This window comes from Falco cherrug, chromosome 6 (genome assembly GCF_023634085.1).
Source record: "Falco cherrug isolate bFalChe1 chromosome 6, bFalChe1.pri, whole genome shotgun sequence".
NCBI lineage: Eukaryota > Metazoa > Chordata > Aves > Falconiformes > Falconidae > Falco > Falco cherrug.
This window is the reverse complement of record NC_073702.1, coordinates 91,268,060-91,291,162: the sequence shown is the minus strand read 5'-3', so window position 1 is coordinate 91,291,162 and position 23,103 is coordinate 91,268,060. Positions and strand designations below refer to the sequence as shown.

Genomic DNA, 23,103 nt, shown 5'->3' with positions numbered 1-23,103 from the left:
CGTGTGCAGCCCAGAGCAAGGGCTACTTGTGCCCAGGGCAGCTCACAGCGCGGCCTCATGGCCCATCAAGAAGGCTAAACAGGCCAGGGCATGGGTTCCACTTGGGCTGGAGTAGTCAGGGGCGACACAAAGCCAGAGGAAGCACACCAGATACATCTGAAACAATGGCCAGCTCATTTTCTTTGCTAGCAGGAAGGATTGATGGAGACGGGGGAGTGCTGCCCCGTGACACCTCAGCAAACGGGGCAGGTACGCAGCCCCACCCGCAGGTCACACTCCTACCTTGAATGTGTTGAGGGAATTCTTCATCTCAGCCACTTTCTCTTCCATAGCACAGCGGCAGCTCTTGACCTTCTCCTCCAGGGCGTACTCGCCATGCTGGATTCGCGACAGCTCCTGCATCGCTTCTGTGAAACCCGCCTTCAACTCAGAGGCTAATGCCTGCAACTAGAGGAACCACAAACACAGTGGGTTCAGTCCCTCCTCCCAGATGTGGGTAGCTGCGTCCCCGAGGGTCACTCATGGCTCAGTGACATGAAGGCTGGGTGTACCCCATCCTGTAAGGTGCTGTCGTCTTTCTCCTCCACCTGTCATGGCTGGGAGACACGAGGGGAGGTTCGGCCCCTGCTGCAGCCTCAGCACAGGGTAGGAGATATTTGCCTTGGGCAGTCAACGTGCCCCTGGTTAGAGAGAAGAGTTTTTCCAGGCTCCCTGGCAGTTTTCAGCCTGTCAGTCTGTGGAAGGAGAGGACAGCCTGAAACATGCCAAGAAGGTTTGCAGTAACAGCAGCCAGATTATCAATCCCCAAAGCGGCTGGGCAGTCAAGAACACGTCCATTTTTGAGCACATCCTCCTCCCCCACATGCCTGTGGGGCTTGTGCTCTCCCCAGACGGGTCTAACACCTCTTCACTCTCCAAGGGCTGTGGAGAAGGTCTGTCCTTGGTCAGTGGGCACTTCCTGGGGAAGGAGGCAGCTCTCTAACTCATGATGGGGAGGGAGCGGGAAGTCTTCCCCAGCATACAGTGACACTGCCCGCTCTCCCTGTTTTCTGTCCCTAGAGGCCCTAGTGCTGCTGGAGGAGCTCACAACCTAAGCTGGAGGCAGCTGGTTGATGGCCGGGTGAGGCAGGAAACAGGCCGGGCCGAGCCAGGCTGGCATAGCAAGCGGACAAGGCAGGTGTGGCAGTGGGCAGCAGGGGAGGTGGGCGGCTTGCGGAGGGTTAAGCAGGGACACCCCCTCTGGGGCAGCTCAGGCTGGCACCCCTGAGCTCTGTCCCCACTGCTGTGAGCATGGCACTTGTTCTGCCTGCACAAAACCCATGGCAAGGTCGCGGCCCAAGGCGCTTCGGTACCAGTGGTTTTTACCTTTACAACAGAAATTCGGCCTAACATCTGGTTATAAACTGAGTCCAAAACTGGAGCACTGATGGTAAGAGGACAGCCACCCCGGGGAACTCAGGCGCTTGAGTCCTGTAAATGGAGCAGAGATGGCTTCCGATACCTCGGGGCAATGGCATGCACCATCCTCCTCTGATTAAGACTGGCAGTGTCTTTACAGAGGACATCTGCCTGACATCCCCACTCCTACCCCCGTGTTTACTGCACAGTCCCCGCTTGGGTCTGGCTGGACACGCGTTCCCAGAGCTGCCCAGGTAGGAGGAGGGGGACTGACAGCAGCTGGGACAGGACAGAGGCTGGGGACATATTCCCTCCTCCGGCAGTCAACCCTGGCTCCCCAGGCCAGCTGGAGCTCCAGACCCCTTGGTTCAACGCTTTTGCCCACCCTTCCTGGCCACCGTGGACACCTTCCTGTGACACACCTGTGTCACAGGGATTCTTACCCTATGACCTGTGAGTGCAGCCTGAAGGGTTAGAGGAGCTTCTTGGGGCCATGGCTGCTACGAGAGGCAGTGGCCATACTGCTTCTGATACATCAGCCAGGGGGGGGGCCACATGGCCTTAGCATCGTCAGACATCCCAACGTATATGCCCGGAGAAGAGGGGGGATATAAGTACTGAAGCTGTGCAAAATTTTAATATTCCCATCCCTGCTCACAGGTAGGTGCTTGGCAGACTTCCACACTGAGCTGACGTTGCCAAGGCAGAGTCTCCCTGCCAGCCTGAATCAGGGCTCAGCATCACACAATTTCCTCGAAGTGAAAAGGGGTGATTTGTCAGATCTGTCCCTTCCAACTGAAATATGTTGTTCTATTCTATGCTGTGCTGTATTATTCTATCTAATATATCTATTTTAGAGGTCTGCTTCAGGATGGAGATGTCACAGCCTCAAGCCTTGCTAGCAGCAGAGCAGTCCGGAAGGTGGCCCTGGAGGTAACCATGTCTGGGGAGATTAAGCCCAAAATTAAACGTTTCTGCCCACAAACCTGGCCATATCCTCCTCAGATGCTTCCAATAAGGGAGTAAACTAGACAGATCCTTTGTGAAGGGTACAGGGATGGGAGTCACTGCTGATCTAGAGTTTTCAGAGTCAAAATGCTGCTAGGCATCACCAAAAGTCAGCAAAAAGGGACCACGTCAGAGACTTTGGTGTCCATGTGCACTGAAAAGCTCTGTGAAAGCAGAGTTCAGGTAGATTAAAAAAAGACTTGGACTAAAGGCTGGACTAAAATATCCTATGCATCTAAGAGCAGGCAATCAGTTGTTATTTTGGAGCTTGCTGTTGGCCAATCTCTGCTTTCACAGTCACAGTGCTAGCTTGGTTTCTTTGCGTATCCTTCCCAGTGCTCCAGACCCCAGCCTGGGTCTCTCCTGCCTGGTACATCCTCCCTCAGCCCCATGCAGCTTGCAGTGGCTATTTCAGACACTGAAAACTCGCGTTAACCTTTGTTGCTACTTGATGGATGAAAGCAGCCAGCAACACTAATCAGCCACATCTGCCAGGGCCTGTACGGCTAGAGATGCCCTGAGCACTCCCTCTCCACGGCCCTCAGTGCTCAGAGCATAGAAAGGAAAGACAAACGGCCTTGTGGCATTGGATGCAAATTTGATCCAAAATTGAGTGGAGTGGTCCAGGAACAACGCACTATCTTTGAATTCCTGCTAAGTGCAGTGTGGTGCTTGAGCTGTGGATTTTAATTTGAGCTCATTTCTAAAGACAAGCTGTAAAAACCCATCCTTTAAATCCCATAGGCTGTTACAACAAATGGAAGCTGTTGAAGCATCAGCCCATGCTTATATCTTGCCCCAGTGGTCATGCCTACAGGACCAGAGAGACATGTCACAGGTTTGTGAATCCCTGGAAAGTCAAGCCAATTCAGTGTTTCTAAAGTGCAATGCATACCATAAAAGACAGATTTTACACTACCACGGAAACATGGCAACAGTTTAACTGTAATGTGTTGCCCTGGCTCACCTAATCATGGGAATAAACACACACTTAAGTTGCGGAAGTTAAGGAACACACCTTAACAACTTAAGTTGAACTCACTAGTGCCTAGGCAGGGGTCCTCAAACTACGGCCCACGGGCCAGATACGCCCCCCAGGGTCCTCAATCCAGCCCCCGGTATTTACAGACCCCCCGCCCCCACCGCTGGGGGTTGGGGGGGGGAAACCAAGCAGCCGCAGATGAGTCCCTGCGACTTCATCCACGCCGGCCCCCTGGTTAAAAAGTTTGAGGATCCCTGGTCTAGAGGATAAATGAATCTGCATGGTCACAGGGAGTCCTTCGAACTTGTCCAAGAACTGTTCTAGAAAAGCATTTAAGCATCTAAATAATTTAGTACAAGATACGCATTTCGTCCCCCACCTGCCTTTCGAGTGTGGCCCTCAAACCTGACAAAGCAATGCAGTGAGGCATCCAGCACCATGAATCTGTAGCAGATTATGTCTTTCATGGGGGCCATGACTCCCATTTTACCTACTGCTCTGATATTTTTCAGCTGTGTGAAAAAAAACCATGCAAGTAAAATCTCTAGCAAGACCAAGTAACTGCACTGTGCTCTGTGGGTAGCTGCCTGTGGAAAAGTGAAGGATTCTCCTCCTCTCTTTCCATGACTGATTAATAGGACACTGGGGAGCAGTCAGTTGTGACTATCACTTGTCCTCCAGCCCAGTGCGAATGTGAACTCTGTCGAAGTCCACCTGGAGAGGGGAGGAAGTGTTTCCCAACATGGAGGGGGGAACTCTGAGCACATGGAAGAAGTAACGATGGCTAGAGGGGAGGAGAAGGGTGAGATCAGAAGACATACAAGGAGCATTTCCCAGCCTGGTTTTGACTTTCCTTTGCAAGAGTGGAGCTATTCTTATAAATATATGTATTAAGAAAAAATATGTATATAATATAATGGCTGTGAAATCTCCTTTGCTGAGCCTCTACTCTTGTCTCACTTGCTATGCTGTCCCCATAGGGTGGACAGGACTAATGTTGCTTCCAGGACCAGAGGCAGCAAAATGCAGAGCCTCCCCGTCCTCACTTGGTGGATGCCAGCAATTTGAGCCGTTTGCAAAAGGTAGTGACCATCCCTGCAGCCTGAAGCTTTGTTCAGACTTGGAGGCAGCCCAGGGAAGATGGTCATGGCCAGAGATGGCTTGTAGAAGGAAGGGCTGGAATGGAAAGCAGAGGGCAGAGCCTTAGTGAGCCAAGTTTAATGCCCTGGCTGCCACTGAGAGGGTGAGAGGGAATCCTTACTTCCATAAGTACCTGTCCCCCCACATATCTCCCCCAGTGCTATCCAGGCTGTCCAGGGTTCTGTGTCTCCAAAGGTGTGGGTATTTGCATCTGCTGTCCCGGGCAGCTGCCTATGGTCCTTACACTAGAACAGGCCCTGCCTGTCAAAACATTAGAAAACAGGCTCGTGATGAAGAAATACTGCACAGGAGTAATTCTGTTGTTATATCCTAGAAAAAAGCAAAACCTTCTGTGGCCATGAAGGAGTACTGTCTGCGTTACTTCCCCCAGCTTATCTACTATCACTTTGCACGTTTTCTTATGCGGCTGATCTGAAGAAGTAAATACTGTGTCACCTGAAAGAGGACTGCCTGAGGACACTGCCCAAAATTAATCTGGCATAAAGTCCAACACTTGCCACAACGCCTGGATCTGATTTTTCTGAGCCGCATGATACATGCTTTTACCACGGAACAACTAATTTCTAGCATAGCTACTAACTCCCGCGTTTAAGGGCAGCGCTTCTACAGCTAAGCATTAGGAAAGCTTGCAATGCCTTGTAGTGGGAAAGCAGCAGAGCTGTGCTGATTTTATAGTGGAAGAGAACTTGGCCCTAGGATTATATCCAGTATTTACATTCCTAGGCAAGGAAGGTAGGAATAAAGGCAGTGCAGGAGGGGTAAGGACAGAAGAGAAGGATGGGGATACTGAACGGGGGCTGCAGGCACTTAGCAGCAGCTCTTGTTTCACATCTGTGCCATCTTTTTTGGTAACTGCAGTGTCCATAGGCCCCTCGCTGAAGCGGAAGGGACAGGCAGCTGGTAACTTTCATTTAAAGGATTCATTAGGGTATCCACATCTCAGCTGGGTTTTTCACGTGTGTACGGTGTTCCCAGCACACTGTCCCAACAGTCTGCTAGCTTTCCATGCATGTTGGATCCACTGTGCTGGGCCCTTCAGCAACCCAGTCACAGTTCCTGCTTGGAGCTGTCTGGGTGGGCAAGGAGGATGAGACAAGAGAAGCACAGACTAGTTAATGGAAAGCAGTATCTTCTCTACTTGCTGTGGTGCGCTTACAAGCAGTTATGGGCATTAGTATTGCAATGGTGGTGACAAAGGTCTCAAAACAGTCAGGGTTTCCAGTTCAGGGGTATGGTTCCATATTGAACCAGGCCAAGGTTTAAAGTGCTCAAAACTTTATTGCAGACTGGAAATGCATAGGAAACATCACTGTAGAAACACTGAAACTGCATCTTACAGGAAGGATGCTCCCTGGGCTGTGGTATAGGCAATCTTGTTGCATCCGTGGGGGCTAATTGCAGCAAGAATGTCAACTCGAAGAGCAACCCCAGAACTCCAGAAGTCCTGATCACCTTGAGCCAACATGGGCTCAAAGACAGGGTTTCCAAGCTCCTGGCTGGGGAGCCAGGCAGAGACATGCAACAAGACCCAATGCTCTGACCAACCCAGCTGCTCTGGATTATCAGGCAACAAGAGCACGCCATGCTCCAAGGAGCTGTGAGGCTGCCAGGATAAGCCAGCGCCCCACAGGAGACTTGGCCTCCTGCTGGAGAAGACACCCCTGCCCCATGTCAATCAGCACATCCTTGCCCCTGGGACGGTTCATCAGGTTTGGTGAAAGCTCATCAGAGCTCAGCCATGAAATCTCCCTCGAGCCCAGTGAACTGACATTCTGTAATTGATGCTAATGATGCCAGATAGTTAATTAGCTGAACTCACAAATCACCTATCTAAACACAACTGGTTGTGAGCAGAGAAATTTTACTGGTGTCTTTTAAGAAGAGGCCCAAGATGTAGTATGTATGGCATTTATTCATGCAGTGTGCACATTTTAGTTGCCATGTTCCTTGTAAGTGCCTACATTTTTCCTTCCACCTAATTTAGCTCTTTAACTACTGTTTATCTATTAGTAACTCTTTAAACTCTTGGAGTTATTTAGGGCATTTTGTTCATCTTTACCTGGGAAATCTGTGTTGCAGGGGTACTCACAGGCACACTTTCAGTCTCTCCTGTGGGAATAAAGAACTTCAGTCAATTAACATGACTTATTATGGTTGCTATAAATAACTGGAACAGAGGGTTTGAAGTCCCTCTTGAAGTACAAATCAGTTTTAAAGGACTCAAGTCTCACTTTAGGAGGTGTGAACACCATATTGTTTGTAAAATAAACTGCAATTATAAAATGGGAATGGCTCACCTAAATCAGACATTAAATTCACCTCATTTGCTGTCCTGTGCCTGTCCAGAGCTGATCCATGCAAAGAGGTAAGAAAGCTTGCATGTGTAATTAGGACTAAATTGCTCCCTGTGACGTTCAGTTCTGTATACCAGCCTTAAGTAACACAGTTTTTTCCCCCTAAAGCATTATTGATCCATCTCTCTTCTGAACTTGTCGATTTTATCCTCTGCTATATTTGTACATATTTCTGTTATCTCCACAAAAGGCTGATCTGTATATTTGAAGCCCTAAGTTATGTTTTGTCACAATACATTCCAAGCAGTAATCAATGTCTTTTGTAACACAAAAGAAACACATCTTTTCAGCAGTTTCATCATTCCTAGGTTTTTGTGGCATTGTGATCCCATCTGATCTTGTACAATTGAGCTAGACTTAACATTTCTGAAACAGATTTAGCTCACAGAGGAGCTTATATCTATTTTGCAGAACTGTTTTGGACACTGCAGGGACATGATCTGTAGGCATTACTGGGTTCTTGATTGAAACCAAGTCTTTATTATTTCCTCATCTAACATTGTCTCTTCTGTGCAGAAGCCTTCAATTATCCAACAGAAATTATTGCTGGTTGTGCTACCATTGCACTTTCAGAGAATTGCATTCCAACGGCTATTGGTTCCTATGTTACTTGGTGCATCAGGCTCCCTGGCTGGCCACCACCCCCAGAAAACACCATGTCACCCACCTAGTTCCTCATCTGCATCATCCACCCACCCACCCCCCTCTTAGCAATGTCACTTTATGAAGCGGGTTTTCTCTTGCCTCCAATTTGCTTCACCATCTCTGCCGCCAATCACAGACATGAGTGGTGACCCCATGCCCAATTCTAGGGGCAGCCAGGCTCCCTCTTTCCATGCTGGCTGCAGATGCTCAGTGCCTTACTCACCTGGGCCTTTTAAGACCACAGAAATTCAATCCTGCAGAGGTTTAAAAAGGTGCAGTGAGGACTCTATGCAGTTGGCCAGCACATGAAGTAGAAAGCTGAAGCCTGGAAGTCAGAGCTTTACAAGGCACAGCTACGTTCTGATTTCTGTACCCCTGAGGGGGAATATGGGTTACCGCCAAGGGCACCTATGAATTGGCCCTGTTCTGGTCTCCAGGATTTGTTCTGATTCCGTGAGCGAATTCCCCGGCACCTGCGGAAGTGAGGCAGAGGGGGAGAGGCCATGTGCCCCTCTCTGCCCATATGCCACCTTCTCCTTCTGCTGGCCGGGCTCGCAGCCACGGGGCTGGGTAGCAGGGTCAGACACCGACCCTCTGGGGAATACCCTCTGAAGTTCCTCCCGAGGAAAACAAGGGGCAGATGGCTAACTGGGAGAAGTAGCCATGACTCCAAACTGCCAGCTGGTTGGCGTAAAAACTCATCAGCCAGCCTGCACTGTCCCAAGTTTCAAACAGGTTATTTTAATTTCCAGCTTTGGCCCTTCTGGGTCTTTTTTTTCAGATTTTCTCTGCAACCAATCAGCTAGAAACTGATTTCTGGCCTGAAGTGGACGATGAAGCTTTCTCACAATGTCTGGAGCTGAGGCTTGAGAAGGCAGCTGGTGTGTACCACGATCCTCCCAAATCAAGATAACTGAGGTACGTGTCTGTTCTGATGTAAATGTTACATCTGGATTCTTACTGTGGGGTGGTAATGACTGACCCAAAAAGAGCAAGAGGACATGTTTCTTAATTAATAGCACAATACTAACCAGATGCTGTGAGGACTAGGAAGTGCTGGTTTTGCAAAGTGGTGGATGTATTGAATGCTGAGCTTTGTGAAGGGCTAAGAGACATCACACAAAAGCACAGCATAGCAAGGAAGAGCCATGGTCTCTCCTCGTATTTTCTTTGGGTGTTTTTCAGTCTGGTACATAACTGAGGGCTTGACCCAAGCCCTGCAGAAGTCTGGAGGGATATTTGGGTTTAGATACAGATCAGTCTGTAATGACCTTGGACACACTCAAAGCGAGGAACTGCTCCTGAGCAAGACCAGAAGAAAGAAGAGGATCCCTGCTACTGTGATTTTACCTCCCAGCTTTGCCATGAGCAGAAGCAGAAGCACTCTGTGCATGGATGCAGTCAAAACCCATATCATTTCTACAAAGTCACTCCTAAGAGGTGGAGCAGAGGAGGCTTCTCACAGTTGCACTGTGAGAAGCAAGGAAGTTGGTGGTTATCTCCCAGTTTCTGCAGTGAACATTTACAGCCCGTGGGGGCATACCAATTAATTGGAAAAATCCCTGAGTTAATTTCCTTTTCAGCCTGCTGTATTGCAGGGGCCTAGGTAGGCACACAGACCTAATTTAGTCAAATTAGAATAATAGTAAAAGAGAAATTAACTCTTCTGTTACCTATGCCATGAATGAATGTTAGCACCACCAAACATCTTTTAAGAGGCAAAGAGGTGGTCCGGGCTCTCTCCTAAGCTGACAGTTGGGGCACTCCTAAAGCTGCTTCCCATGCTCCTCATAGTTTCAAGAGTTCCTCACCACATGGACACAGTTGCCTCTGAGGTGGCAAGGCAGAACACAATGCTGCAAGGGGTTTGGGGTGGAAAGCAAGTACCACCAGCCCCACATTTCTCTGCAAAAAGAACATCTAAAGCAAATAACGACTAAAACCCTGTACCTGAACCCCCTGAGTTCTGCAGACTTCTTAGAAGTGCTGCTGACTGTAGCAGGACTGATTGCATGCAAGCAGCGTGTTCTGGATACATCCTGGTGCTTCTGTTGGTGCTGAAGTCTGCATTGTGGCACTGACATGAACGAGAACCCCTTGCAACAGAGCATGTGGGGGAGAGAAGCAGATCCTCATCACAGTGCCCTCATGTAAGACATAGCTTTTGACCTTTTGACAGAGGTCTCTGTACATCCCAAGGCAGAAGTGGGTCTGAGGGAATGACTTCCCATGTTGGACATTACACATGCCACAGGATTATTTTCCAGAGGGGAGAGGGAGGTGTTTCTAAAATAAGAAATAAAAACTTCAAACCCCAGATATTTCTATGAAACTAAAAGAAGAGAGCGTTTGCCCACAGCTGCCATGGCTAAGAAATGCTCTCAGGGGGCGGGCTGGCTGGCAGCTGCAAACAGACAAGTCATATGACAGCAGGTTTCTTCCTCAGTCTTTCATACTATAAAGAAGTGAAATAAGAGGATGCTTTACCTTCTTGTTTGTTTGAGTCCATGGTTGCTATAGAGTTGGTTGCAGGGACTCCTGTCCTCACTCTGGAGGGTTCTGGCTGGTCACTGGGAACATCCCATGGCTTAGAGCTGCCCACATGTGAGCCCTGTGATGGGTCAGCTGGTCTGAACCCTGAGTGCAGAAAGATGCAGAAAGGGTTTATTGAGCGGAGATGCTCAAAGTTAAGAAAAAGGAGGAGGAGGAGGGATTTGAGAGGGAATGAGGCATCCTAAAGGTTTGTTTGGGTTCACAGTGCCTCCACAAGCTGAGTGGGTGCTGGTACAAACACTTCCCTCCCAGCCCAAGTCCATTTGTGTTTATGTGGACTGCTTATGTGGGTGATTAAGAAGTACTGTGTAATCCCACAGAGACTATTTGCTCAGCAAGATGCTTCTTGCATGAACACAGAAGCAAAATGAGATGTATTTTGAACAGCACATGAACATCTTGCATGGGTCTGCATCAGAGAACCAGCTTTTTGCTATGCAACTAATCACCCAAAAGGTCCTCCAAACTTGTGTTTGGGCCACGGAGATACTGCTTTCACAGTGCTGCTGCTGCACAATCCTGGGCACTTTGGAGGCACTTGTACTGCCATGCCTGCTTTCTCTGTCAGTTGTCTCCCTGACTTTTGGAGGTGCAGGAGTGCTGCAAGGCACCTCAATGCGTAGAGTTGCAGCCTCTCTGGAAACCAGGGCAAACTGAACATGATGCCGTGCCCAAGTCACTCCCTTGGTAAAGCATCTCATCAGTCCAGTAATGGGGTTAGGACTTAGGAACAGTCTTAAGATAATGTCTGATTAATGACGCAGGCAGAGCCCCAGAAAAATGGATTGCACCAGCTCACGCTTCTTATCAGCATGGGCACTGCCCCACATCCATGCTTCCTCTCCCCAGGGTTTAATTCAAGTCTGCTTTTGTCCAGCCTTACCAGGAAACTAGATGTGGTTTAGGATTCTAGAATAATCTCCCATCTCCATTCCTGTTTGACATAGATATGCCCAAGGCCAATGTGAGTTATCATTAGCTTTGCTAATGGGATTGGAGGGGACAGCATAATTACAGCACAGAGCACTGCTGATGCAGCTCTGCTGGGAGAGCTGCGGTGTCTCAGAGAAGCCTGGGGTCATGTTTTCGAGGAAGCGGGCACAGAGAAAGGCACAGAGCATTAAACAGCTGGGAGAGATGCAAAAGATGAAAGAGCCCTGGGTGGCTTTAGGAAATCGCTGCAGAAGCAGTTGCTTCTGGTGCAGTCAGCATTGTAGCTTGGGGGCCACAAACTTTCGACCTGACAGCTTTCCAGTGTGGAACTCTTAAGGGAGGAGAATGGTGGCACCACCATGGCCCCTTAGGTGGGGGCGATGCTGAGCATTTGTGAGCTGTGGTGAGGGATGCCTCTTGTGGTCAGCATGCCCGGCCAGCCTTTTGCTGAGGGCGTGGTGTGGACTGAAAAGGCTTCCAGAACAGTGCTGAAGGGACTTGAGAGTTGAGCATCTTCTTTAAATCGATGACTAATGAAAGGATAAACTTATTTGTAAGAGAGCTGCTTATGAGATCTCCTCCTAAGAAGATCTGCTGTCTTCTCAAGACAGAGGATCTTGTGGAAAACTTGAGCAAAGGTGGAGGGACTTTGGATGTGGGCTTTGTACAGACAGGCTGGGAGAGCCTCTAGGTGGATGACTGGTTATAGTGAGAAAAATGTAATCGTTTATTAAATCTGTTTTCTATCAGCTGATAGTGTAAAAGGGGTAGGGTGGGTGTTGTTCTGAAGACTCTCAGGCTCATGGCAGAGTTTAGATGGGCAGGGACCTCTGTTCTTACCTGACTCAAAGCAAGGCTAGCCCCAAAGCTAGAGCTGATTGCTCAGGGCCATATCTAGTCAAAGTCTGAATATCTCCCAGGCTGAAGACTTCTCGAACTTTGTGGGCGGGTCCGAGGGCTGCACTGCTCCCTTAGGGAAGAATTTTCTCCTTATAGCCAGTTAAGGTTTCCCTTGTTGCACGTTGTGCCCGTGGCAATTTATCCTTTCACAGTGTCTGTGAGAAGAGCCTGACTATCTGGTCTATAACCCCTGTTAGGTAGTTGCAGATGGCTGTAGCAGGCTAGCTTCCCCCAGCCTTCCCTTCCCCAAGCTGAACAAACCCACTCCCTCAGCCTCACCTCCTGTGCTGTCTGTTCCAGCCCTCTTTAGCAGAAAAAAATCAGTAATTGTTTTTCTGATAGGTATTCCAAAGAATGGCAAGAATGTTATTTGAAACACATAAATATGCAGTTGTTTTTAAAGTAACTAAACCTCCCCTCTAGTAGCTTTGGGGAGGAGGTACCTAAGTTTGGGTCTGTGTGTGAAACAGACTTCTAACTTCAACTTCAGTTGCAGCTTGTTTAGTTTAGTCTAGTCGATGCCATAGCATTGTCCCAGTTTAGACTAGTCGATGCCATAGCAAATTCATGAGGCTTTTGTTAGTGGGCCATTGAACTGGGACCAGCATGTTTAAGACTGAGAACTGGTTTCAGAATTGAGAAATGTTTTTAAAGTATTGGGGAAAAAGGAGCAAACAGGCAAAACAGATATGATAGAAACATAAACATTCTGTGAGAAAAATTTTCACTGAAAACAATGAAAACAGCTTTTTGTTGAAAAATCATTAAATTTTTTCTTTTTAACAAGAACATATACATATTTTTACCCATTCAGCTTTTATATTATTAAAGTTTTACCTTGCCAGTTATAGCAAAATAACAGTATATAATTGTTAACTATTAATAATAATAATTACAAATATCAATTATATGGAATTAGTTATATTAATGTACCATTAAATACACTTAACTGCTTAGCCTGTCTTAAAGATTTTATAATTTTACTATCAACTTGCTGAATTATTCTGAGGAGCCCTAAATCTCCAGTGATAATAGGACATTCATACCTCTGGCCTTCACAAGGCAGGGTGACCATACCCTGCTGGTACCAAGAACATTTATTGTGGGAGCTTGGAAAAATGAGAATCTCTAACCCATACTGCTGCATAGCTTTAACTGGGGAAGTCAGGGCATGGAAATGCATGAGGAAACAATGTGTAAACAGGTTGCAATGGCAGACATCCAAGGTGAGGAAAAGCCAGAATTAAAGCATGATTCAGTTCCACCAAGTGCTGTCTATTTCCGCTCTTAGAACAGCCCCTCCCAGACATGCGACCTCAAAATGCATGAGGGTCTGTCTAGGTCCCACTTCAGCAGGATCCTTTCCCCAGCAGATCACAGGGTCTATGCTATCAGTCCAGTCTCACAGTGATTCAGAGCAAAGGATGCAACACAAAGAGCATCTGTGGCTACCCTCCGCTATCACTTGGAAAACTCCCTGATACATCTAAGAGATGCTCACAGGAGGGCATTCTGCTATGCTGCAGGTGATGACATGAAACATCTTGGGTCCAGCTCAAAGAAGGAGGTTTGTCTGATATGGAGAAAAGTAACCTACACGAGGTTTTAATGAGAAGTTATACTTGTAGAAGAAGGGCTCATATGAAGATGTGTCATTGCCCCACTACCTGTCTTCTGTTCTCACGCACTTTCAACCCTTTGGCATTCATCTTATCTCTCGGGTTATAAAACCACTGTGGGTTCCTGGGTATCAGAATTAATTTTTCCTTATAGAGGAAGCTCAAAACAATACCCGTACAGCATGGAGGTTTAACTGAGGAGCTTCCACATCACATTCCTGCAGACAAGGGCAATGTTTGAGCACAGTGTCTGTCCTCTGCAGAGGTCAGGAGTGAAGCTTTGAAACTGGGACACTGGGGATGCTGCCATCCCCTCCTGCTCCAGGCACCACCAGGAACTCTGCTATATGACTGCACTGCAAAGTAGGTTGACCTTGGTTAAGTGGGTCCAGAAAATCTTCCCTGTTTTATGAGAGTAACTGTCTTTTCTGTGTCCTGTAGTGCAGCCTGCAATTTCCTGAGTCACCTCTCAGTTCTGTCTTTTTTACATTAAATAATTGTGTTATGTTGGCTACTTTCTGGCATTTAGGGCTCACTGCTGGATTCCATGAATATGTAACATTGCCTGCCTGTCCCTGGTTCTTCTAAACTGGAAGCATATGGACATATGGAGCAAAACTAGTCAGTCCTTCTTCATCACTAAAACAGAAGGTGCATCTCACCATGGTTTGGAGAAAACGCTTGTCCTCTGTTCCCCCTGACTGCTGGGTGGGGAAGCTGTTAATGCTGTCCACAGCAGGGACAAGGGTTTGAGTCAGCCTGAGTTGGCTGAACAGTGTCTGGCTTGCTCCTAAAAGGGGCAAAAAGGGGTTGTAAAATAGGACTGATATTTGGCCCCACACGGTGCTTGGTCAAATCCTTGTCTCTGCTGGCAGCAAACAAGTCATAAGCTCACAGCAGAGTCTAGGTGAGTAGGAACACTTGTATATCTGTAGTCCGACTTCCTGCTCAAATCAAGGCTAACCCCAAACTAGATCAGGTTCCTCAGGGTTGTGTCCAGCTCCAGTCTGAATATTTCCCACACTGGAGTCTTCACAGTTTCTCTGGGCCCTCCAGTACCCTGGGGAAGAATATTTTTCCTAACGTCCAGTCTCAGGGTTTCCCGTTGCTGCAGCTTGTGTCAATTTGCCTTTCACTGTGCACCTCTGAGAAGAATCTGGACTCCATCTGTTTTACAACCCCCTTGAGGCAGTTAAAAGCTGCAAAAGGAACACATACCCCTTCACCTTTTTTTCTCAGTGCTAGCAAGCCCCACACCCTTAACCCCTTCCCATACGCATATATGTGAATGCATGTGCACATCAGCAGGCTTAAAGAACAAGCCCTCCATGCAGCTGCTTTCTTAAACCACTGTCAGGCCTCCACCCACACCAAATCCAAGGTTTGGCTGATACACCAGCAGGTTTGGCTGATACACCAGCCCACCACACAGGGTAGTTTCCTCATCAATAAGATGTTCCTCTGCAAGCTCCCCACCAGACAGGCTCAACACCCACTCATGTGAATACATCAGCAGACTGTCTTGGCCTGCAACTCAAGCCCATGGCTCCCCTGCTTTAGGGACCAGAAATGGCAGAGACATGCTTGTTTCTTCAGAGCTGAGCATTAAAACTCATTTACCCTCTTGCAGCTATCAACAAGCCAGAATGACATCTCTGGAGCTAAGCTCAGAGAATTGTTTCAGGGTGTTAAAACCACCAGAATCCTCCATTGTGGCAAAAGGAAGTATTTTCCCCTTTTGTCTCTGTCTTCCCTCCAGCAGCTGCAGCTGCTGAGCCCAAGAACCAGAGCTGAGTGTCTCTTCTGCCATTAGCGATAGCCATGATTCTGCTGTTGGTGTCCAGCAAAAAATGCTGCCCTGACACCTTGTACGAGCAGCTGCCACTGCAGCCCCCCTAGAGTAGAGCAGGCAGTATATGAAAGTTAACAGAGCCTGAGCCAGCACCTACTTCCCCTGAGATCCCCGAGGGAGAAGGTGTGGATGGACAGGGAGGGCCCAGCAGGTTGCCTTCTTCAGCAATCCCCCAGGCACAGGGTTGAAGACCAGAGCAAGGTGCCACTGAGGCAGCGCAGGGGTGGAATTCCCACACAAACCAGGAAAGGGAAGGGGGGAGGCAGGTCTCACAGCCTGCACTGCATTTGTGTGAGCATGCTCACCCTTCCAGCGCTACCCCCATATGGAATGGCACAACTAGGAGAAACAATCAGCTGTGCAGAGGATCGTTTGTTAAGAAGACCAAATACTCTGAGCATCAGCATGCAAATAGGCAAAGTTCAGTAAAGCATTTACAGCCTAGCCTTGATGGACCACAGTTATTGTTAGTTTGGCTTTCTGTCCCATTCTGCTTCTGAAATCATGACATGGGTAACAGTGCAGGGTAATCCATATGCACTTTTGCTGCTTCAGGTGTTAAACATCCACAATTTTCCTAAATAAATGCTTGTGATATTCCTGGTGATTGTCTCAATCCTGCTGGCTGAGATTGCTGGCTGTTTTAAATATCCCACTTGGGGATCAACCCCCAGTCCTCTAAAGAAAGCAAATAATCAGTGATTTACTCTCATCACTCTCGTGCTTTGTCTCCAGCTAACTCTAACATAGTTGTCATTCAAATACTTCAATTCAGCATGATACCTCAATTTAGCTCTTAAATGGTAAGAGCAAAAAAGGTCTTTTTAACCTTGTATTTTAGAGACCTTACTATAAATGCATCCTTACAAGATTCTCCAGCACACTAAGAAGCTAGATCTCCATACACAGTCTTAGAAGAAAGCTGGAAATAACTGTGGGCACTGAAGATGGAAAACACTTTAAATACTATGCTATGTGCTGTGCATGCAATATTAAATAGCTATGACTAGCTTTTTCCAATAATATGAAAAATTGTATTATTAATCCCACTCTTCATCCCGTGCCGAGTACATTTTAAACTTACCCCAGGCTAGTTGAAGATCCTTCAGCACTGGTGGTTGCCAGAGTTGGGAATTAGCACTGTGCAAGAAAGGAGAGAGAGAGAGAGAGAGAGAGAGAAAGAGCAACGGTGGCTTGACGTTTCCCAGGATGGGACTGTCACATGCTAATCACTGATTTAAAACGCAAGCTTAACAAATGTCTTCTAATTATGTAATCTTCAGGTCACATCCTTGCATGCCCATGTAAAAATCAGGACTGTGCTCTTGGAAGAAGACGATACTGACTTTCTTCCTTTTTAATTAGAACTGCATGCTGCTGTGAAGGGGGGGGAGGTGAGAAGTCTTGTGAAGTGACTGACAGAGGGGGCTGTGCGGTGAGAGCGGAGTGCTAATATGTCTCTGCTACTTCTCTGAGCTCGAAGGCTCTTAAGTACCTCCTGTGGCACCCAAGCAAGGCAGCCTGCAGCTGGGAACAGGGAGATGGGACCAGCTCCACCTCGCTTTCTCTGCCACCCTCAGTCTCCAACCATGCATAGCTTCAGCAGGGCTGCCAGGGCCAAGAGGGCTCCCCTTCTTTCATTCAGGGGCCAAGAACAAGGTTGCCAAAGGAGGAGGGCAGGGGGGCAGCAACCACCAGCACTTGTCCATTTTCTGTTGCTTGTTAGATCATGAAAAATTTCCTTTGAGGCAAAATAAGTAAGGGTTTGGAGGGAAGCGGGTGAGTGGGAGGCAGCAGCCCTCCATGGCTGCTCCATTTCTTCACCAAGGTTCTGCAGGGCTTTTTGCTCCAAAGGGTGTCAAGAAATCATGGGGAGAATGCAGGTAACCCGAGGCCAGGGGTGTCAGGAAAAGGTTTGAGCCAGTCCAGTGAATTACTCCAAAGCATAAGAGCAGGGAGACATAAAGGAGGAGGAACGGTAACAAAAGGCAGACTAATTTCTCCCCAAAAGACAAAGATCTGCTTCAAATATATCCTTCAGGCAGAGAACTGAAATGTAAAACTGTACAGCCTAAATCAGTATAATTGCTGTGCAGCACAGATAAATGTGGTGATGTGTGCTGATGACCTCTACTCCGCTCTTGTGAGACCCCTCCTGCAGTGCTGCGTCTGCTCAGGGGGCCCCAGCATAAGGACATGGAGCTGTTGGAGAGAGTCCAGAGGAGGCCATGAAGCTGATCACAGTGCTAGAGAACCTCTCCCGTGAGGACAGGCTGAGAGAGCTGGGGTTGTTCAGCATGGAGAAGAGAAGGCTCTGGGGAGACCTTATTGGGGCCTTCCAGTGCCTACAGGAGGTGACTTTTATCGTTGTTGTTTTGACTTTGTTTTGTAGCTTTTTAGCTGGAGAGGGGCTTTTTACAAGGACATTTAGTGACAGGGCAAGGGGTACTGGCTTTAAACTGAAAGGGGGGAGATTCAGGTTAGATATTGGCAAGAAATTCTTCCCCGTGAGGGCGGCGAGGCGCTGGGCCAGGCTGCCCAGGGCAGCTGAGGGTGCCCCATCCCTGGCAGTGGCCAAGGCCAGGCTGGACGGGGCTGGGAGCAGCCTGGGCTGGGGGAGGTGACCCTGCTCGTGGCAGGGGGCTGGAACTGGGGGGTCTTTGGGGCCCCTTAAAACCCAAACCATTCTGTGATTCTTACGGAGTCCTAGCAAAGGAGCTGAAAGGATAGGCTTATAGGTAAACAGCAGCTCTGTGCAGATGCTGCAATGTCTGAAGTCAGGGACTGGGGGCAGATGTATTTCTTTTTTGGAGCTGGCTATTTCAGGAGCAAAACAATGAAACTGAACAAAATGAAAATTATAATTCTGAAGGAGTTTTCTGGAAAGTGCATTTTTGGTGGGTCAAAGATACCTGTGAATTCAACAAACAGCTCAAGCTAGAAAATATTTTTTTTAATAAATCAAAAGAGAAGCATGTAGCTTCATGAATCTATGAATAAAACATACCAAATGGAATTTTTCCTACAGACAGCTTTAAGAAAAAGGGCTGAAAGGCATTATATTGCCAAATAATCTATGAGCTGCTTTGTTGCAGGTGGCCCAGTATGTTTCAGTCTGCTGATAATGTGCTGTTTCTTCATTTTGCTAATAAACCTCAGGGCCCAAGAGTTTTCCAGATCCTAGCAAAATGAGCTGAATATTTGAAGGCAAAGCTGAAGGAACAGCATTTGTACACTGTGTCTGCAAATGGAGACAAGGACAGGTATTTACTAAAACTCCATTAAGTATCTGGCAAGCAAAGACTCAACACACATTTTTTCCTGACAGCACTGGTATGTTGTGGGGTTTTTTAACTATAAAGTAGTTTTTCTGCTTTGTAAAGCAAAGTATTTAGATTCATAGTGCAGAGACCTTTGACGACCAAACAAAAATAGAAATAGATTTTTCATTGCATTAGACTTTTTGATAGGCCAGTGGCAGCAATCAGTCTCCCCTCTGCACTCTCCTGTGCACCTCGCCTCCCAGAGAAAAGCAGCTTTGGTGCATGGTCCTTGAGCAGTCTGGTACTGGAGCCTGGCACTTATTGGCTTGACCTGTGAGGAGTAACTACCATGGTACAGCTGCACCTGCTCTCTATCTAGACCCCACTATGCAAGTCTGGCTTAGGGTAAACATTGATCGTATGAGCCCTGTGTTTGTAAAAGCTTCTGTGAGTGGTGAGGTTTGTTTTCTGGGGAAGGTTAGAAGAGCTGAGCATAAATTAGGCTTAATTTGTTGATGACAGGGTTTTTTTGAAACTCGGGGAGAAAGACATACCTAAGGCAAGTTAAAATAACAAAAAAAAATATCAAAAAATCCTAGTCATCAGCTGTTCCACTTAAAAATTCACCCTATCCAACTTAATTTCTTTAAGGTTTTCACTTAGAAGACTTCAGCTGATCAGTCTGAAAAGTAACTTAATTTTGTTTACTACTGACATGCGCTTCACAAAACTTCATAGCTCCAGTCATGATTTGAAGTTACCAGGAATTAAGTCATATGAAGTTTATCCTGATTTTCATTCGGGGCATCTTAAAGATGTCTGAGTGTGTGCTTCCAGTTGTTCCTGTGTGATCTTCTCGCTGTAAAAATCCATCCTCTCTTACCTTTTCCCCATCCTGCTACATGCTGTTATGACACACTACAAGGATTTACAGCCTCCTGTGGGGAAGAAAAAAAAAGTAAATGCTGTGTGAATTCAGTCCTCATAAACCATATATTTTTGCAGATCTTTGAAAGGTGTGATCAAGCTTATCATTATAGCTGAAAACTGCTATAAAGAAGAAAGGTCTGTGCATCAGCATCCCTTGCAGATGAGTGGAAAATAACTTTGAAAATCAATTAGCGGAGATTTGTTTCCCTTAAAAAATGAAGCCACCCAGCAGCCACAGCAAGTTGCTATGGTGCTGCCTATTTATGTTCTCATGAAAGCCACAGTGATCTGGTGAACTGAGACCTATTTCTGTGAGGAAATAGGAAAGCGGGTGGAAACTAGCAACCCTGAAACTTGGCAAAATAGCCTGCATTGGGTCTGGTGCGTGTTAACAGTCACAAACCAGTGTCAAAAAGGAGAAGTCTTAATTCCCTGGTGAAAACAGCAGTGGCTGGCAAAGACTGGATTTCTGCTGCCAAGGGTGTATCTACGTCAGCATTTTAGTTTGTTGAAATCACAAGTTCAAATCAGAACCAGCTGGTTTTCTCTACAAATCAGCTGCTAGTGACAAGCATTGTGCTGGCCCCTTTGCAATGTGCTGTATTTTCACAGGAGAGTGGAGGCATCACCCTAAGATTTTTGAGGGAAAATGCCTTAAATCAGTGTAGGTGATCTAATGATGAATGCCCTCACTGAAGTGATGCATACGCACAGGTTTAGACATCGTGCAGAATTCACATTTGTCATGAAAACAAAAGACAGAAGCTCTGTAGCACATTTTAACACGCCACTGTAATAGAGGCATAACTTCACTCTGTTCTAAAGCATTGAAATAGATGTCTTTACTTTTTCCCAAAACATTTGTCATACAGATTCCCATTTTGTATCCAGGTACATTCTGTAACACGTATTTCATTTGGTGTCTGATCCTTTAAAAAAAATCGGTCATCATTCTAGGACTATTGTGGCTACTATTTTTGGTCAGCAGGGCAAGACAGAGCTTTTTTTTCTGATAAAAGACCACACATTAACAAACGTGCATTTTAGATTTTTTTCAGATACTGGACTGGGGAGGTACTTAAAGAAAAATTAAACCTAAATCAAACTTAGCAAATTTGACAGAGAAGTAATTAAGGAGAATAAACATGAACATACTCATGTCATTTTTTTATGGTTAATTTTCACATTAAATCTGCTCTGTGGATTATGAAGTGGGTATCAGCTTCTTGTTTTAGGAAAAGCTGGTATCTTAGCAATTTAAAACACACACCCTTATTCAAAAGAAATTAACTCAGCTGATGTTTATATGAGTGCCATTAATATATTTTATTCTGAGTAATTAAAGTAAACCTCCACATTTTCCCATGTCTCTGAAATTTGTACTTTACCTCAAAAAAATAAGTAAACACAAACTTTGCAAACTATCAGTGCAAATCAGTGCCGTGTTTTTGCACATATCTGTAGGCAGACAGCTTGAAACAACAGCGCTGAAAGGGGTCTGAATTGTTCTATTTCTCTGAACTCAGCCTGAGCCCAGAAACGTGGTAACAAAAGGTGGGTGTGTGGAATAACCATCTTGAAAACTTCTGACTGGGAATGAATCACAGACTTTTGGCTGATCTAATGAAAAGGATACAACTGGGATCAGCAATCTCAGATACCCAGTGCAAGTTTCACTGGTAGCAAAAGAAGCCTACTCCTGCGCTGGGTGAATTTTATATGTACTTGACAGCTTATGAAATCAAAACTAATAGAGAAGACTACTCGACTCTTCCATTTCAAACATACTTGTTTTCCTTGAATGGTCCAATGGACTTCTCTCTGTTTGGAAATGTGTAGGTTCCAGGCCCGTGAAACTTGTCTTTGAACTCGCCTTCATAAATTGCCCCAGAAGGATGTTCTAGCCTTCCAGTGCCATTCATCTGCGTTTAATGAGATGAAGGATAAAGGCAATGGTCACTGTTTATGCTTACAGCATGATTTTCTTTCATTACAATATCCTTTCAGATTGCTGCCTTTGAGTCTGCTATCATATGCAGCTATGATAATGGAGAGGACAGTGACTGTTCTTTCAGATCTAGACAGGTCCCTGCTTCTGCAAGGATCTCAGGTAAGAGCTCAGAAGGTTGTGGCCGGCCACAGTGTCCAATAAACCCCTCCACTGCTGGTAGTCTTACAGGACCTTAACAATCTATGCAGCACAGAACTGCTGTCCCCAGCCCTGCAAATAACTCATCTACCCTGACAGCCTGAGGGATTAATTAAATTTGCTGGAATTTCTTTCTGTGGATCAATGCAGCACAGGTCTTCCATTTGTTCAGCCTAGGCCACTAAGCCATGCCTGGGGATTTAAATCTGTGCTGTAAAGCACTTCTGTGACATGATCTTAATTCTTATCACGGCACCGATATTCTTCTTAGACACTGAAAAAAAGTCCAGACTAGATCCAATAAAGCCACAAGATGCTGTTTCCTAATTGCAGACCCTTATTTGTCTTGTTTCAAGGACTGCCTCCTCTTCAGCATCAACAAAATAAGCAGTTTTCCTATACTTACTGATTCATTCCTGGGGGACTCAGTAACCAAGGGCAGCCAAACAACAGTGGATCTGTCGCTGGCCAGGGCTCTTGTTTCTCTGTGGGATGTGTGTGTGGTGTATACGCCCGCGCAGCAGGGCCATGCCTAGCCCACTGTTTGTGCACAGCCCATTCATGCTGGGCTTTCACGGTAGCACAGTAGACGCTGCCCGGGTGTTTCACCAGGGCCTGCCTGCCAGCAATGACCAGTGTGTTTGCAGGAGCCTCGAGAGGCAGCAGGACATCTGAAGACCCCAGGTGTCTCAAGTCTTCATACTGGGCTGTGACAAGATTCCCAGGTGGAAGAAGACCCTGTGGCATTGGTCTGATCCTTCTCAGGTTATGACTTTCTGTGTCTTTGTAAGGTGGATATGATGAGACATGCCCCACTCCAAACCCAGAGACATTTTAAAATGAAGGAATACTTAAAATTACCTTGTCATTTTCCCAGCTGCCAATGTATGTATTTCTATTGGCACTGGTGTGGAGTCAATGACCGTTCCTCTCAAGCACACCCCTGGGTGTCCTTTTGCACTCCCCCTCTAGGAAACAAGAGTGCTGGGAGACAGGTATTTTCACTTCAAGACAGAGCATCTGAGAGGCAAAAACCTATGAGATTGTGCAATGCATTTGTCCTGTTGCACAGCCCCATTTCTCCCAGAGCAGACTCCGTCTCCAGTGGACAGGCGGCTCCCAGAGGTGGGCCCTTGGAGCACACAAGGCCTGCTGGAGCAGGTGCCTTTGGGTGCCGTGCCCGGAGTGCAAGCCAGCAGCAGTCTTGTTACCCAACCTTCCACCACGGCTGAGCCCCGCTGTGGGGGTGGTGGGGAGCTGGCATGGGGCAGAGCAGACCCCAGTGGACCGGCAGGGCGGTGGCTGTCTGCGCAAGAACCCTGAGGAAACACCCCCACGGCAGCCTCTCTGTGTCTG

At 47.0% G+C, this 23,103-nt stretch overlaps 2 protein-coding genes across 2 annotated transcripts in view; both read right to left on the bottom strand.

Moving 5' to 3' along the window:
* Positions 1 to 1,392, bottom strand: part of ARHGEF33 (Rho guanine nucleotide exchange factor 33) — a 19,895-nt gene extending 18,503 nt beyond the window's left edge. The window contains exons 1-2 of the mRNA XM_055714923.1: positions 1,366 to 1,392; positions 283 to 447 (exon numbers count right to left, since the gene is read on the bottom strand). Coding sequence (XP_055570898.1) covers positions 283 to 447; positions 1,366 to 1,392 — 192 coding nt within the window. The remainder of the gene's footprint in view (positions 1 to 282; positions 448 to 1,365) is intronic.
* MORN2 (MORN repeat containing 2) lies at positions 433 to 23,103 on the bottom strand. Its single transcript, XM_055713053.1, is given in 3 exon segments — positions 433 to 1,470; positions 6,609 to 6,658; positions 21,387 to 23,103. Coding segments are annotated over 3 exon segments (258 nt in total). The 5' UTR covers positions 21,521 to 23,103; the 3' UTR covers positions 433 to 1,396.